Below are 14007 nucleotides of genomic sequence, written 5' to 3' on the forward strand. Positions count from 1 at the left end.
GGGGCCATGTTCATGAGCAGACTTTCTCCATGATGGACCTGCTCAATCTGAGCATACGAGCTGGTTCAGCTGCTCAGAGGGCACCAGGGTCTTACAGGAGGACACTGAGTTGTTGGAGTGAAGGTTGAGGCAAGACTTGCTCTGTATAGAAGTGTGGTGGTATCTATTGTTCCCCGTTGAGCCCTCCTGCCTCCCAGTGTGCAGACTCAGTGCTACCATAGCAGAGATGTCATCAAACTATATAACAGAGGTCGCTCTTCCCAGAGGGTTACCTGAAACTCTGCCTCCCACAACTTGTGGTTCCACTCAAGGCACATCCAGGTGTGTTCTTGCTTAGTGAGGTGCCCCTCACTAAGACTAAGCAGCGCCTAGACTCACACTGGTGGCAGATGGCCTTGGATTCTGTTGTGGATTTTTGAGGCAACTGTAAGCTGAATCTTACCAGGTGACCCTGGAGGGGCACAGGCTGGGGCCAAACTTGGCCTGCAGCTGAACCCTTCTCAGGACTGTGCCACTGGACACCAACCACACAAAACCACACTAATAATACTGGGATACTTAAGACATGTGCATAATACATAGAAACAGACACAGAAAGGCAGCCAAAATGGAAAGACAAAGAAGCAGAAACTATATGATAGAATAGAACAGAAATGCAGAAATAATGGATTCAAGCCTTCTACGGATACAGAGTTCCAAACACTGGTTATAAAGGTGTTCAATGAACTTAGGGAAAGTGTAGATGAATTCAGTGAGAACTTAACAAAGAGATAAAAAAAAACCATAAAAATGAAAATGGAAATTTTAAAAGGGAACCAATAACAAATGGGCACGTTATCTGAGATGAGATGTATATTAAATGAAATAAACAGAGTGAATAAAGAGGATCAAATGACCTATATAGAGGATGGAAAAGCCAAGGACATCCAATCAGAACGGCAAGAAAAAAAGAAGCCAAGATATAATAATAATTCGAGGAACCTATGGGACACTATTCAATGTAAACATATCCATGTTATAGTGGTACTGGAAAAAAAACCCAATAGGTTGAAGAGCTATTTGAAGAAATAATGATGGATAACTTCTCTAACCTGATGAAGGAAATAAACATAATACTCGGGAAGCTCAGAGAGTCCAAAAAACCAGGAACCCAAAGAGGCCCACACCAAGACACACCAAATTAAAATGCCAAAGATTAAATATAAAGAGAGAATCTTAAAAGCAGCAAGAGAAAAGCAGTTAGTTATCTGCAAGGGAGCATCCCTAAGACTGGCAGCTGATTTCTCAAAAGAAACTATGCAGGACAGAAGAGGTGGCACAAAATATTTGACATAATAAAAACCCAGAATCTACAACCAAGAATACTTCATCCAGCAAAGCTATCATTAAGAGTTGAAGGAAAGATAAAAAAGCTTCCCAGACACAAATAAGCTAAAGGAATTTATCAACACCAAGCCAGTATTACAGAAAATTTCAGAGGGACTTCTTTAAAAAAAATGTATCAAAAACATGAATAAAGAATGGTAATAATTACATTCCTATCAACAAGTATCTCAAATACAAGACACTCACTTCATATCAAAAGATATACACAGACTAAAAGGAAGAGGATGGAAAAAGACTGCCTTCATGAACTTAGAAGGTATTGTCCTGAATGAAATGTGTTGGATAGAGAAAGACAAATATTGCATGATTTCATGTACATGTGGAATCCAAAGAACAAAATCAACAACAACAAGAAAAGCAGAAATGAACTCAGAGATACAAAAATACTTAGAGGGGTATTAGATGGGAGGGTGATTAGGGGGACAAAAAAAAAGGCACAGGGATTAAGAAGTACAAAGGAATAGTTGCAGAATTGACATGGAGATGTAGCGTGTAGCATGGAGAAGATGGTTAATGTTGTAATATGTAAGGGGGAAGGAGGGTACTAGATTTAGTTGGGTGAACACTTTGCCAGTTATGTGGATCACTGATCACTCTGCTATTCAAATGAAACTAGTATATTATTGTATGCAAATTATAATGGAAAAAAACTCATTGAATTGTACAATGTAAATATAAGGAATTGTCTATTATGTTTCAATATCATAGAATAAAAAGAGAAAGAGAAAACTCAGACATAGACAACAGTTTATTGGTTACCAGAAGGAAAAGGGAGAGGAGATGAGATAGATAAGAGTAAAGTGGTTAAATATATGGTATGGAAGGAGATTTGACTTTGGGTGGTGAACACACAATGCAATATGCATATGATGTATCATAGAATTGTACATATGAAACCTATATAATTTTATTAACCAATGTCACCCTAATAAATTTAATAAAATAAATAAAATTTTAATCATTAATTTGAATGTAAAAAATAATTCCAGTATATAAATTATTTCATTCACTTGATGTTTGGGAAGAGTGGTGACTTTTTCTTTCCTCAGCTTTATAGAGGTATAATTGATATATAACATATGTAAGTTTAAGGTGCACAATGTGATAATTTGATTCACATATATATATTGCAAAAAGGTTACTACAATAAGGTTAGTTAACACATCTATCACCTCACATAATTATAATTTTTTTTTGTTATAAAACATTTAAGATCCGCTCTCTTAGCAACTTTGAAATATACAATACAATATTGTTAACTATAGTCACCATGATGAATATGAGCTCTAAAGAACTTACTTAGTTTATAACTGGAAGTTTGTACCCTTTGATCAGTATCTCCCCATTTATCCTACCACCCAGCCCCTGACAACCACCATTTTACTGTTTGTTTCTATGAATTTGGCTTTTCTTAAGATCCTACATATAAGTGAGGTCATACAGTACTTATCATTCTCTACCTGACTTCTTTTACTTAGCATAAGGCCCTCAAGGTACATCCATGTTGTCACAAATGGCAGATTTTTTTAATGGCTGAATGATACTCCAATGTGTGTGTGTGTGTGTGTGTGTGTGTGTGTGTGTGTGTGTATCAAATTTTCTTTATCCATTCTTCAGTTGATGAACACATAGGTTGTTTTCGTGTACTGACTATAGTGAATAATGCTGCAATGAACATGGGGGTACAGCTATGCCTTTGAGACAGTGATTTTATTTCCTTCAGATACACAGAAGTGGAATTGCTAGATTATACGGTAGTTCTTTTGTTAATTTTTTGAGCATATCGGCACTGTTTTTAATAAAGGCTATACCAGTTTACAATCCCACCTGATCCCTGTGCAGACAAAACTGCTCATAGAAAGCCTGGGAAAGAGCTGGAACTGAGTATAGGGCTGCTCCTTTTCAATATCTCTGAGAGTACATACAGGAGTTTCTCACACAGGTTCCTCGGGCTAGCAGCACTGCTCATGGACTGTGGCTGGGAGGTACTGGAGCTGAATTTAGGGCTCTTTTAGGATCTTTTGGAATGCAGATAGGAGTATTTCCTTCTGGTCCCTGGGAAGGCATGTTTTCTGGTGGACTGTGGCTATCAGGGGATTGCAGCCATATATAATAGGGCTCTCTCAGGATCTCTGGATGTGCAGACAGAAATTTCTCCTGTCTGTTTCTTGTGCCAGTAGGCCTGTTCCTGGAATGTAGATGGAAGGGATCAGGAGTCAATTATAGGGTTCTTTCACAATCTTCAGCCTGCAGACAGGATGTCTTCTACTGGGACTCTGAATGCTTAGGACTGCTGGAAGTTGAGGTTGTGAGGAAGCTGGAACTGCACATATGGCTCTTTCAAATGGGAGTGTCTTCTGCAGGTTCACTGTGCCAATGAGGATGTTCTTGGACTGTGACTGGGATTTACTGGAGTGCAGTTATTGGGCCCTTTCAGAATCTACAGTCTGACGAAGTTTGGTGGACTTTCCTCCAGGAGCTCTATGAACAGGTCTGAGAGTGGTTGGAGCAGGTTAATGGGCCACTTTAGAATCCACAGCCAGAACAGAATCTGTTTGTCTTTTACACAATACACAGGTAAGTGTAATGACTCTGGGTCCCTTGGTATATGGTGCTGGTGACAGACCCAATGCTACATGTGACTGTAACTGAGGTCTCAGGGATATAGAGCTGCTTCTGGGTTTGTAGCTAGGCCTATGTTGGAGAGTCAGTCACCTGGTACAAGCCTGCCTTCTCAAATGGGTTCTTGGTCTTGGAATGCACTGGGGTTTCATAATCTCCTATCTAATCTCAAGTTCTATGAAGTCACTTTTGTCTACAGTAGGTGCCAAATTATTCTTGTTAGAAGGCGTTATATGTGAGAAACATTTTTTGGTCATTTCGTTGACTTTGAATCCAAAGAATTGGTCTTTTTGAATCTAAAATTATCCTCTTAAGTGCAATTGCTTTGGAGAAAAGCCTAAAATTTTTTGTCTTCAAGGGAAAAGTACTTTATGTAAAGGTTTTTCCTTAGACAAATCTGTGTTTCTATAGACAATAAAAGGGATTTATTTCCATAACATTAGAAAAACATGCCAAAAAGTACGTTAGATTTTCTTAGATTCAAGGTATAGAACTAACTGGTGAGAGACAATTCTATATGTGTCTCACTTTCCTGCTCATGTTGGGAGCAGAAACACGTGTTGCTTTTGTTCCAGAATATATTTTCCTTAATAAACAGCCTCAGAAGAGAAAGATATTCTTGTTCTCTGGAGATAAGTGGGCTTATTGCCCATATAAAAATTCAGTTTCTTTATGTCAAAGCAAAAATGGGCCAAACAATGTTAAACAGGCAAGGAAGACTTCATTCAAGGGTATTGTAATAGAGAGAGACCACTACTCAGTCTGAACTTAGAAATACTGCAGTTATGAAGAGAAATGATTCTTAAAGGATGGTGTGAACTAGTGGAAAAGTACAGGAGGACTTTAGGCCATCTGTGTTTGCTAATTGACTTTATCAAAAGGAAAAAATAAACTTCTCATAACTTTATGGCAGGAGGGGCACCCTTCAAACCTACCAAAGTTAGGCTCCTACCCTCCAACAGAAACTGAAATATAAGAATAATATCTTCCTTGATGATTACATTTCAAACGATGGTTCCCAGGTCCTTAAGAAAGATATTCCTGGGTTATAAAACTAATGAAAGAACTTTTAAAAAATTTGCATATCAAAGGTACAGAGAAATAATTTACAATACAAATTTTCTAAAGTAAATGCTCTAAGAAAAGGGATGTCAGGGATCTAGAGTCAGGAAGAAGCCTCCCTGAAATTTAGTCAAGCTGAAACATTAAGCCTGTCCTGGTCACTTGCTCTGGGTTGTTCTCCTATAACACACACTACTGTATGTCCAGGTGTCACCTGGCTTCTTCATATTTTCTTGTCAGAATTGAGGCTCAGCATAAGCTTTGGTACTCTGCCTATCACAATTACTCTAAGTAATAAACTGTTTTTGTGTCTTTGACCTAGGAGTCTTTCGCCAACATCCATAAAATTGTAGTGGACTAACTTCTTAGCTTGCAAATAGTGTAAAATTTCAGACTCCTAACCATTCTTAACACCAAAAATGATTAATTTAATTAAGCAAAAGTAATAGTTTTGAGGAGGCTTGTGGGCAGTTTATATACAAGAAAACCCAGCTCAATAAGCAAGCTGTGTAAATAGAGCACGTCAAAAATGTCAGCCGAAGGATCTTAATCATTTTTTTAAGGAAATTGTCATTGTACAGTTGTCAGCCCCTTCTGTCTCTACTCAAGATTTTAAATCTTAGGTGAGAAAAAATGCTTATCTCTTCGAAGTTACAACCCCAAACCTGTGGTCAGGAGGATAACTCCCTATAATTTATTTCACTAATTGGCTTATGTGGAGTAAGAGAATGATAGTTCTCTGAAGGAGGGATGGTGAACAAATCAAAATAATAATTGTATATTAGAAATCCACTGCTAGGTTTTTAAGTATGTACACATGTGTTTTTGCACACAGAGCTATCTCTTCTTTTATTTAATTCCAAAAATATTCGTCCTTAATTTAAGAAGTACTATATACCAAGCTCTTCTGAATGTTAGGCACGTTTCTAGTTAGAGGATACATCAGTGCACAAAAACAAAAAAATCTGCCTTAATGGCGTTTATATTCTATTGCTGGGAAAGAAAACTGAACAAAAACAGGATAATTAATAAATCATATAATATTCTAGAAAGTAATATCTGTTATGCAAGAAAAGTGGAGCAAGAAAAGAAAGTAGAGATATAGGGGGTGCTGATTTTATATGGGATATTCAGGGAGGCCTCATTAAGGAGAGATTTGAGCAAATACATGAAAAAGGTGAGAAAGTTAATAGTTGCACACATATCTAAGAAAAGAGTATGATAGACAGAAACAGTACTGATTGCAAAGCTTCAAAAACTGGAGCATGCCTGGAATGTTCTAGGAAGTCCAGGAAACCATGTACTGTATTGGAGAGATGGAGGATGAAAGTGGTAGCAGACTTGAATTCAGAGAGTTATTATCTGTGATAATAAAGAGGGGCCAGTTAGGAGGCTGGTAATCTAGCTGTATGCAGGTTAAGTATAATAGTATAATAGGGATAGATATTGACTATTGAATCAAACAACATGAAGTAAAAAAAATTATATTTACTACTCTTAAGAGACTGTCCCAAATAACAAATAAGTTGTGGCAACAACCGCTCAGTCATATTCATTCCTCCTTTAGTTTTATCATACTTCTACCTAGTATTGCAATATTACACAGTTGTCGAACTAAGTGTTCAATTTAAGAACCACCATTACACTTTTTAATACAAGGACATGGCACACAAAATAAACTAAATTTTTTTTTTAAGTGAAACTACACTGGGGCTATGATCCTCACTTCTCCCATTTTGTTATAGTGATATAATTGCTATCTATTTATGGTTGATCTACACATTTACCTTGTCATGTTTCCTTACTTCATTTATCCTAGAATTTTATTGCCATTTGATTAAATCTCTGTTCCTGAGAAGTCAGAGTCCTTGGAGAAAATGCCTTCATGGGATTGTAGGTGTCTTCTTTTATTGCCAAAATAAATAGTACAATAAAAGATGAAAATGATTCTCAACATTTCCTCCCTTCTTTTTATCTCCATAATATAACTGCAACTTATTCTCCTAAGGTTGTTAGGTAAGTCACTCCAAGCAACACTATAATTCCTATATTTCCTTATTTGTTTAATATCTTGGGAAGCCTGAAATTACCAATTGTTTTCATTGATTTAATGAGTCCATTATTAAAGAAACTTGGGCTCCCGATTCTATAGGCCAGTAGAGAAAAGACTGGGAAGAAAATATTTTAAGTGAAATTGGAGAATTTCGAGAATCGGTTTCTATCTCACTCCCAAGGTTTCTACAAACTCACCATATTCTAATTAATGTTTCAGATCTTATGTTTCTTCTATAAGATGTTATAAGTCCTTTGTTTCAAGATATTTTCTCAAAACTGGTATTATCCTGAGTTTTTGAAAGGTCATTCCAGCAAATATAAGGCACAGTTGTGACAAAAAGAATAAAATCAAAATTCACTGTTAGTAAGTATTGTTGGTATTCATCAGTGAGTGAGAGCCAGATAAACTTTTTGAGGCAAAGCAAATCTTGATGAGTGCATAAGTAGATTACACCACTGTCAACATAGTTGCTTTGTTTATCATCCCATTTGGTACATAGTGGGCTGGCAGAGAAGGAGTATGACTGTAATCTCCAAGTAGGTTGCCTTATCTCCTGGATTATTAACATTATTTTAAGATCCTAATAAAGTTTTTATGTGTATATTATTATGGGAAATATTCCACATAAAATTTTATGTGGAATATTATTATGTTTGCATTCAAGGACTATTCTTAGAAGTTTTCCCATCTATTTCATCAGTTACCTTGTTAATAATCAAATCTTTCTTTCAGTTCTAAGAATTTGGCAAGACCATAGTTTGGATTGTTCAGGAGTGTGTTGCTTAAGTTCCACATAATCGTGAATTTTCTAGTTTTCCTCATGGTTTTTAATCTCTGTTTTTATATTATAATGGTTGGAAAAGATACTTAGTATAATTTCAATCTTCTTAGAATTTTAAAACTCATTTTATGACATAAAATATGATCTATCCTAGAGAATGTACCATGTATGCTTGAGAAAAATGTATATTTTGCTTCTGTTGAGTCAATTATTCTGTTTATGTTTGTTAATTTAAGTTGTTTTAAAGTATAGTTCAAGTTCAAGTTTTTATTACTGATTTTCTGTCTGGATAATGTATCCATTGATGAAAGTGGGACATTGAAATTCCTTACTACTATTGCATTTTTGTCTAATTCTCCTTTCATATCTGATAGAATTTGCTTAATATATTTAGGTGTTCCAATGTCGGGTGCATGTATATTTAGAATTGTTATATCTTCTTGATGAATTGACCCCTTTATCATTATATAAATGCATATTTTTGTCTTTTATTCCCATTTCTGTTTCTATTTTCATAGAATATCTTTTTCCGTTCCTTCACTTTGAAACTATGTTCTCAAAGCTGAAGTGACTTTCTTGTAGGCAATATATAGTGGTCATTTATTTTCTTATCCATTCAGCTATTTTATGCCTTTTCTTTGGATATCTCAATTCATTTACATTTAAAATAATTATCATTAGGTAAGAACTTACTATTTCCTTTTTGTTAATTGTTTTCTGATTTTTGTAGTTCTTTCCTCCTTTTTCCCTCTCTTGCTGTCTTCCTTTGTAAACAGATTTTCTATAGTTATATGTTTTGATTCCCTTCTCTTTGTCTTTTGTGTATTTACTATAGATATTTTTTCTGTGGTCACCATGAGGCTTATATAAGGCATCTTATAATTAAAACATTATTTTTTACACTGATAACTGGTGACATACAAAGTTTTACTCCTCATGCACGTTTTATGTTTTTGATGTCACAAATTATATGTTTTATATTGTTTATTCATTAACAAATTATTGTAGATGTAATTTCATTATTTTGTCTTTGGACCTTTATACTAGACATAAGTGATTAACCATATTTCCTTAGATTTGAGAAATTCTCATCCACTATTTGTCTAAAAATGCTTTCTAGTCCCTGCTCCTTTTCCTCACCTTCAGTAATGCCCATTATTCTTATATTTCCTCTCCTGATGGTATCAGCTAGTTCTTGTATGTCTCTTTCATTATTTTTCATTCTTTAGTTTCTCTCTTTATCCTTTGGATTAATTTCTAGATTTCTGTCTTTGATATCACTGATCCTTGCCTCCATTTGGTACTTCCTTTCTCAAACTTGCTATTTCATTTTTTAATTCTTGAAGTGTGTTCTTCATCTTCAGAAGGTCTATTTGGTTCCCTTTGAGGGTTTCAATCTCCTTGCTTTGCTTATCTAGTTGTTTTTTCAATTTCTGAAATTGTTGATTTGAGTTGTTTTGGATTTTATTGATTTTTTTCTAAAGTATCATCCTGAATTCTTTATCATTTAAATTACGAATTTCTACGTCTGTACACTTATTTTCTGAAGATTTTCTCTTTCATTTTGCGATGCCTTGTCACCTTGGTTGTTCATGGTTTTTAATGGACTATTTCTCCACAATGGAAGTTCATTCTGTTTTTTTTTTTCAGAAATAAGATTGATTATACAAATTTTTCTCTTTAGCCTACTGCAAAAAAGGTGTTTTTCTTTTGGTTTCCAGTAGGTGGTATCTAAGCCTCTTGGATCCCTGATTTCTAAAAGCCTAAATGTCTTTTTTATTGTTTTGTAGGTATTTAATCACATTTGCTACTCTCAGTTTTAGTCCTTGTCAGTGTTAACAACAGTTTCAGTAGTGTTTGCTCTGAATCCCCTGTGGCTCTGTGGTGTTTAATATCAGAGGATGTGGGGCAACAGGCCCTCTTGGTTGGGAGTTGGGGGCTGTGGTTCAACCTTGGTTTTGCAACTGGGACTGGTAAAAGTCAACTGTTGTTTTTTGTGGTCCCATCCTGCATCTCTGCTTTCTACCCTCATAACTGGGCTCTGTTTCCGGCTGCTAGAAGTTTGGGCACTTCCGGGCAGGCTGAGCAAGGAAGTTGCCTCTTCTCTCCTCCCCCTCCTGCTAGAAGCTCTGCCACTGCGAGAGGAGGCTTCTTTATTTCTCTCAGTCCACCGCCCGACACCCGGGGTTCTGCCCTGTGGTAGCTCTTATGCGCAGATTACATGCACAGATATGCTGGTGTGCAGTTTAGGTGTTTTTTGTTGAGTTTTAGATATTCAGCTTACTGGTTTTTCAAGGGGAGAGATCTGAGGACATCTCTCACTCTGCCATGTTTCCAAGAATATGTGTTTTCTTTTTCTTTAAGTTTGTCTTTAAAGATTAAATTTATTGGGGTAGCATTGGTTAATAAAGTTATTTAAATTTTATTTGTACACCTTTATAATACAAAATCTGTGTACACCATTGTGTGCTCACCATGTAAATTTGAGTTTCCTACTTTAATCATACCTTTGTCTTTCTTCCATGTCCCAACATTCTTCCCTGTGGTAACCACATTTCTGCTGTCTCTATTGCTTTGTTTGTTTGTTTTATTTGTATTAACTAACTTGATTTTTTTTCTAATTGAGGAAATAGCAGACCACCATTCCTTTTGGATTGATTACTGGAAAATTATTGTGTTATTTTGGTGGTGTCCTGTTTCTTGATTTTTCATGTTTCTTGTCTCTTGAATTTCTGTCTTCACATTTGAAGTAGTCAACTTTTCTAGTCTTTATTGACTGTCTTTGGGAGAGAAATATCTTCTGTCATCCATGCTAGGGACTCTGAGGCTTTTCGAGGCCTTTTTATGGATATGCTTGCCCCACATTACTTGTTTCCTTTTGAGGAGAAAGTAGCAGATTTCTCAATATTGTATTTTTTTTCTCCTAATCCTGTGAAGTAAATCTCAGTACTGACAGCCCTCTGTTTGCTTTCCCTAATGTGAGGCTGCAGAATTATATATATAGGAGACAAAGCTGTATGGGAAATAAAAATACCAATGTATTATCATTGGCTGAATTTGTGCCTGAAACAGTAGTGAAGATTCCTCTGTAAGCTCATCTGGAGTACATAATCTAGTTTGAAATACGAACAGGTTTTGCTTTCTCACTAAAGCCAACCCAAAATCTAAAGATGTCACCACTTCCCTAAAAGTTTCATATGACTAAAGAGTGGAGCTAAAATTTACCATGGGTGTATGGGTGTGGGTGCGAAAAAAAGAAGAAGGGGAAGAAGATGTTTAGTCTAACCCCTGATGGTAGGCCCAAGGTCAAATTAATTATATGGTCCTATAAACAATAGCAAGGATAAAATGACAGAAAAGGGAGTCATTCTAATATACATGACCTTTGAACACACACCATCCTATCCACTTGTCAATGTTCTGGTATCTGACTCCAAAGAACAAGTCTTGGAAAAGAACAAATCAAAAGGTGGTAGGTTATCTTTTCCCCTCTCTCTCAACACCATTTTATGTTAGGAGAAGGATTAACTACATGGTATAATATGAAGGCTATTTCTCTTACACCTGAGTATATCTTTTCCACAGATGTCACATGGTTTAGTCTTCTACTATTAAAGATGAATATTTATGCATTCTGCCTCCTATTAATTAAAAGTCATAGTCTTCACAAGGAGTCATGTGAAAGCATTGTAGAAGCATTAATAAGGGAAGAAGCTGATGTGGGCTTAGTATCAATTATACTCACTAGTAGGCAAGACATTTTAATTTTCTAACTTTCAGTTTTTCAATTATGAAATATAGATCAAAATATGTACTTCCTAGGGTTTTTCTAAAGTACAGGAAAGCAATATTTTTAAACAGCTTGAACAATTAGCACATTAAATTGATTCATATTTCATCATTTTTTTTTGTTTTGTTTTCCTGAGACAACTTAATAGGCTGGAAGCCTGGGCCGAGCAATGGGCCCAAGGAGAAGAGAATTGGTGCACCAAAAAATTAATATTGCTTTAGTCTCTGTGATCTTCAAACCTCACCCTCAGTCTGAGAAGATAAGCACAGCATCCCACTATAAAACAGGGCCTGCAACATCCTAGTTTCTTCCCTCTTCCTTCAAGCCCTGGAACGTATAGGTCATTGATGTTGAGTCTGGTGGAAGAAAAGCAAAAAACTTAGAAACAAAATGATTCAGTCAGAAGATCTTTACTGAGAATTGGCCCTTGGGAAAAAAATAAAGCAAGTTGTCAGCCCTCTTCATGAAGCTCCCTGTTTACTCTCACTCCTTTGGGGAAGAAAAATAACTGAACATCTAACTCAAGTTCCGGCCTAAAATGCACATGCAGACTCTTGACCTGCATGGGGAATAGAAAGTCCTTGCTTTTTACACAATGTTTTACATTTGTTGAATATTTAATAAAATGGGTTTAAGCTTAGCATACCTTTCTTGGCCACCGTGTGACTTTTAGGTCTTCTTTTTAACCTGTGCCCTTGTGAAAACCTTGAAAGAATTCTGACTAAATTTAGATTTGTGCTAGTGCACAAAAATGAAGAAAAAAGCAGCTCTATTGATACATTAGAAATACAGGGATAGAAAAATTTTTTATATATTTTTTTACTTGAACATTAATTCGATATATATTATTCACAAAACATTGTAACAGGAACTTTACAGGTATCTCATTTAAAAATTATGATCTCAATATATTAAATGACAGATTTAATAAACATCCAGAAAATGAGAAATATAGAGCTTGTGCTTTACTTCTTGGAAAAAGCAGGATTTAGATTAATGCTGTGGCAGGAAAGCTTTCTTCTAATAACTCTATGAAGAGCTGATTTGAATTCTTTATTTCTCAAGCTGTAAATCATTGGATTGAATAGTGGAGTTAGGATAGTGTAAGATATTGATATAAGAGAATCCTGGCTTGAGGAGTAGTTGGACTTAGGCCTTAAGTAGATAAAGGAGGCACAACCGTAATGGACAGTGACAACAATGAGGTGAGAAGCACAGGTAGAGAAAGCTTTGTTTCTACTCAGTGTGGAAGGAAATTGAAGAATGGAAAAGATGATGTGAATATAGGATATCAAAATCAATAACAGGGGTATAACCAGGACTAATGCACAGAGCATGAAGATGACAATCTGATTAAAGTGGGCATGGTGAGATGCCACTTGGAGGACAGGTGAGATGTCACAGAAGAAGTGATGGAGCTGGTTGGATGAGTGGAAGGGCAGATGAAATACCAGAGGTGTGATAATCTGTGCAACAGTAAAGCCACAGGCACAGGCAGCAGCCACAAGTCCCACACACGTTCCATGTCCCATGAGCACTGTGTAGCGTAGTGGGTTACAGATGGCCACATAACGATCATAACCCATAGCTGCCAGCAGGAAGGAGTGAGAACAACCAAGAAAGAGGAAGGTAAACATCTGGATGGCACAGCCCAAGAAGGAGATAGTTTTCTTCTGGGCCAGCAGGTCAAGTAGCATCTTGGGTACAATGACAAAAGTATAACAAATCTCAGAGCAGGAGAGGATGGCAAGCAAGAAGTACATGGGAGTGTGAAGGGCTCTATCTAGCACAATGGTAGAAATGATAACAGCATTTGTGCCCAGAGTGAAGAGGTAAAGGAGCAGGAAGACAACAAAGAGTAGCCGCTGCAGACCAGCAAGAGATGAGAAGCTGAGGAAGACAAACTCTCTCACCAAGGTCTCATTGACCCACTCCATGGACGGTACATCATCAGGAAACAACCTGAGAGGGAAGAAGAAATGGTGCCAAGACAAATCCCTGAAAATTATTAGAATCACAGGAAATCGATCATTATAGATCATGTTTTCTGATTTTGAGTTCTAAACTCATTCCTCCTCCCTTCATTTTTTTTTAAGACATAAAGAAGTATCTAAAATCAGGCAAAAGTGTATATATAACTTTGGGTTTCTACAGTAATTCTAACACCATAGGTAAAGTGTTCTTGATATTTCTTATATTCTACTATCCCTTCATATTCATTTCCAGGATGAGGTTGGTATTACAATGCTCAGCCTCTCGGTCTCAGTTTATCCTTTAACTCTTGTCCATTTGGCTTTCTTGACTTCTCAC

General features: G+C 36.3%; 1 protein-coding gene across 1 annotated transcript; it reads right to left on the minus strand.

Moving 5' to 3' along the window:
• Positions 1–12662: 12662 nt before the first annotated feature.
• Positions 12663–13634, minus strand: LOC107499719 (olfactory receptor 10K2). Its single transcript, XM_016124192.2, has one exon. It carries the CDS (start codon positions 13632–13634, stop codon positions 12663–12665), a length of 972 nt encoding a protein of 323 aa, XP_015979678.1.
• Positions 13635–14007: the final 373 nt, after the last annotated feature.

The sequence above is a fragment of the Rousettus aegyptiacus genome, unplaced genomic scaffold, assembly GCF_014176215.1.
Source record: "Rousettus aegyptiacus isolate mRouAeg1 unplaced genomic scaffold, mRouAeg1.p scaffold_m13_p_17, whole genome shotgun sequence".
Taxonomy (NCBI): Eukaryota; Metazoa; Chordata; class Mammalia; order Chiroptera; family Pteropodidae; genus Rousettus; species Rousettus aegyptiacus.

Bases quoted from the DNA above. Each gene is read 5' to 3' on its own strand.
- LOC107499719 (XM_016124192.2), bottom strand. From the start codon at position 13,634: ATGGAGTGGGTCAATGAGACCTTGGTGAGAGAGTTTGTCTTCCTCAGC.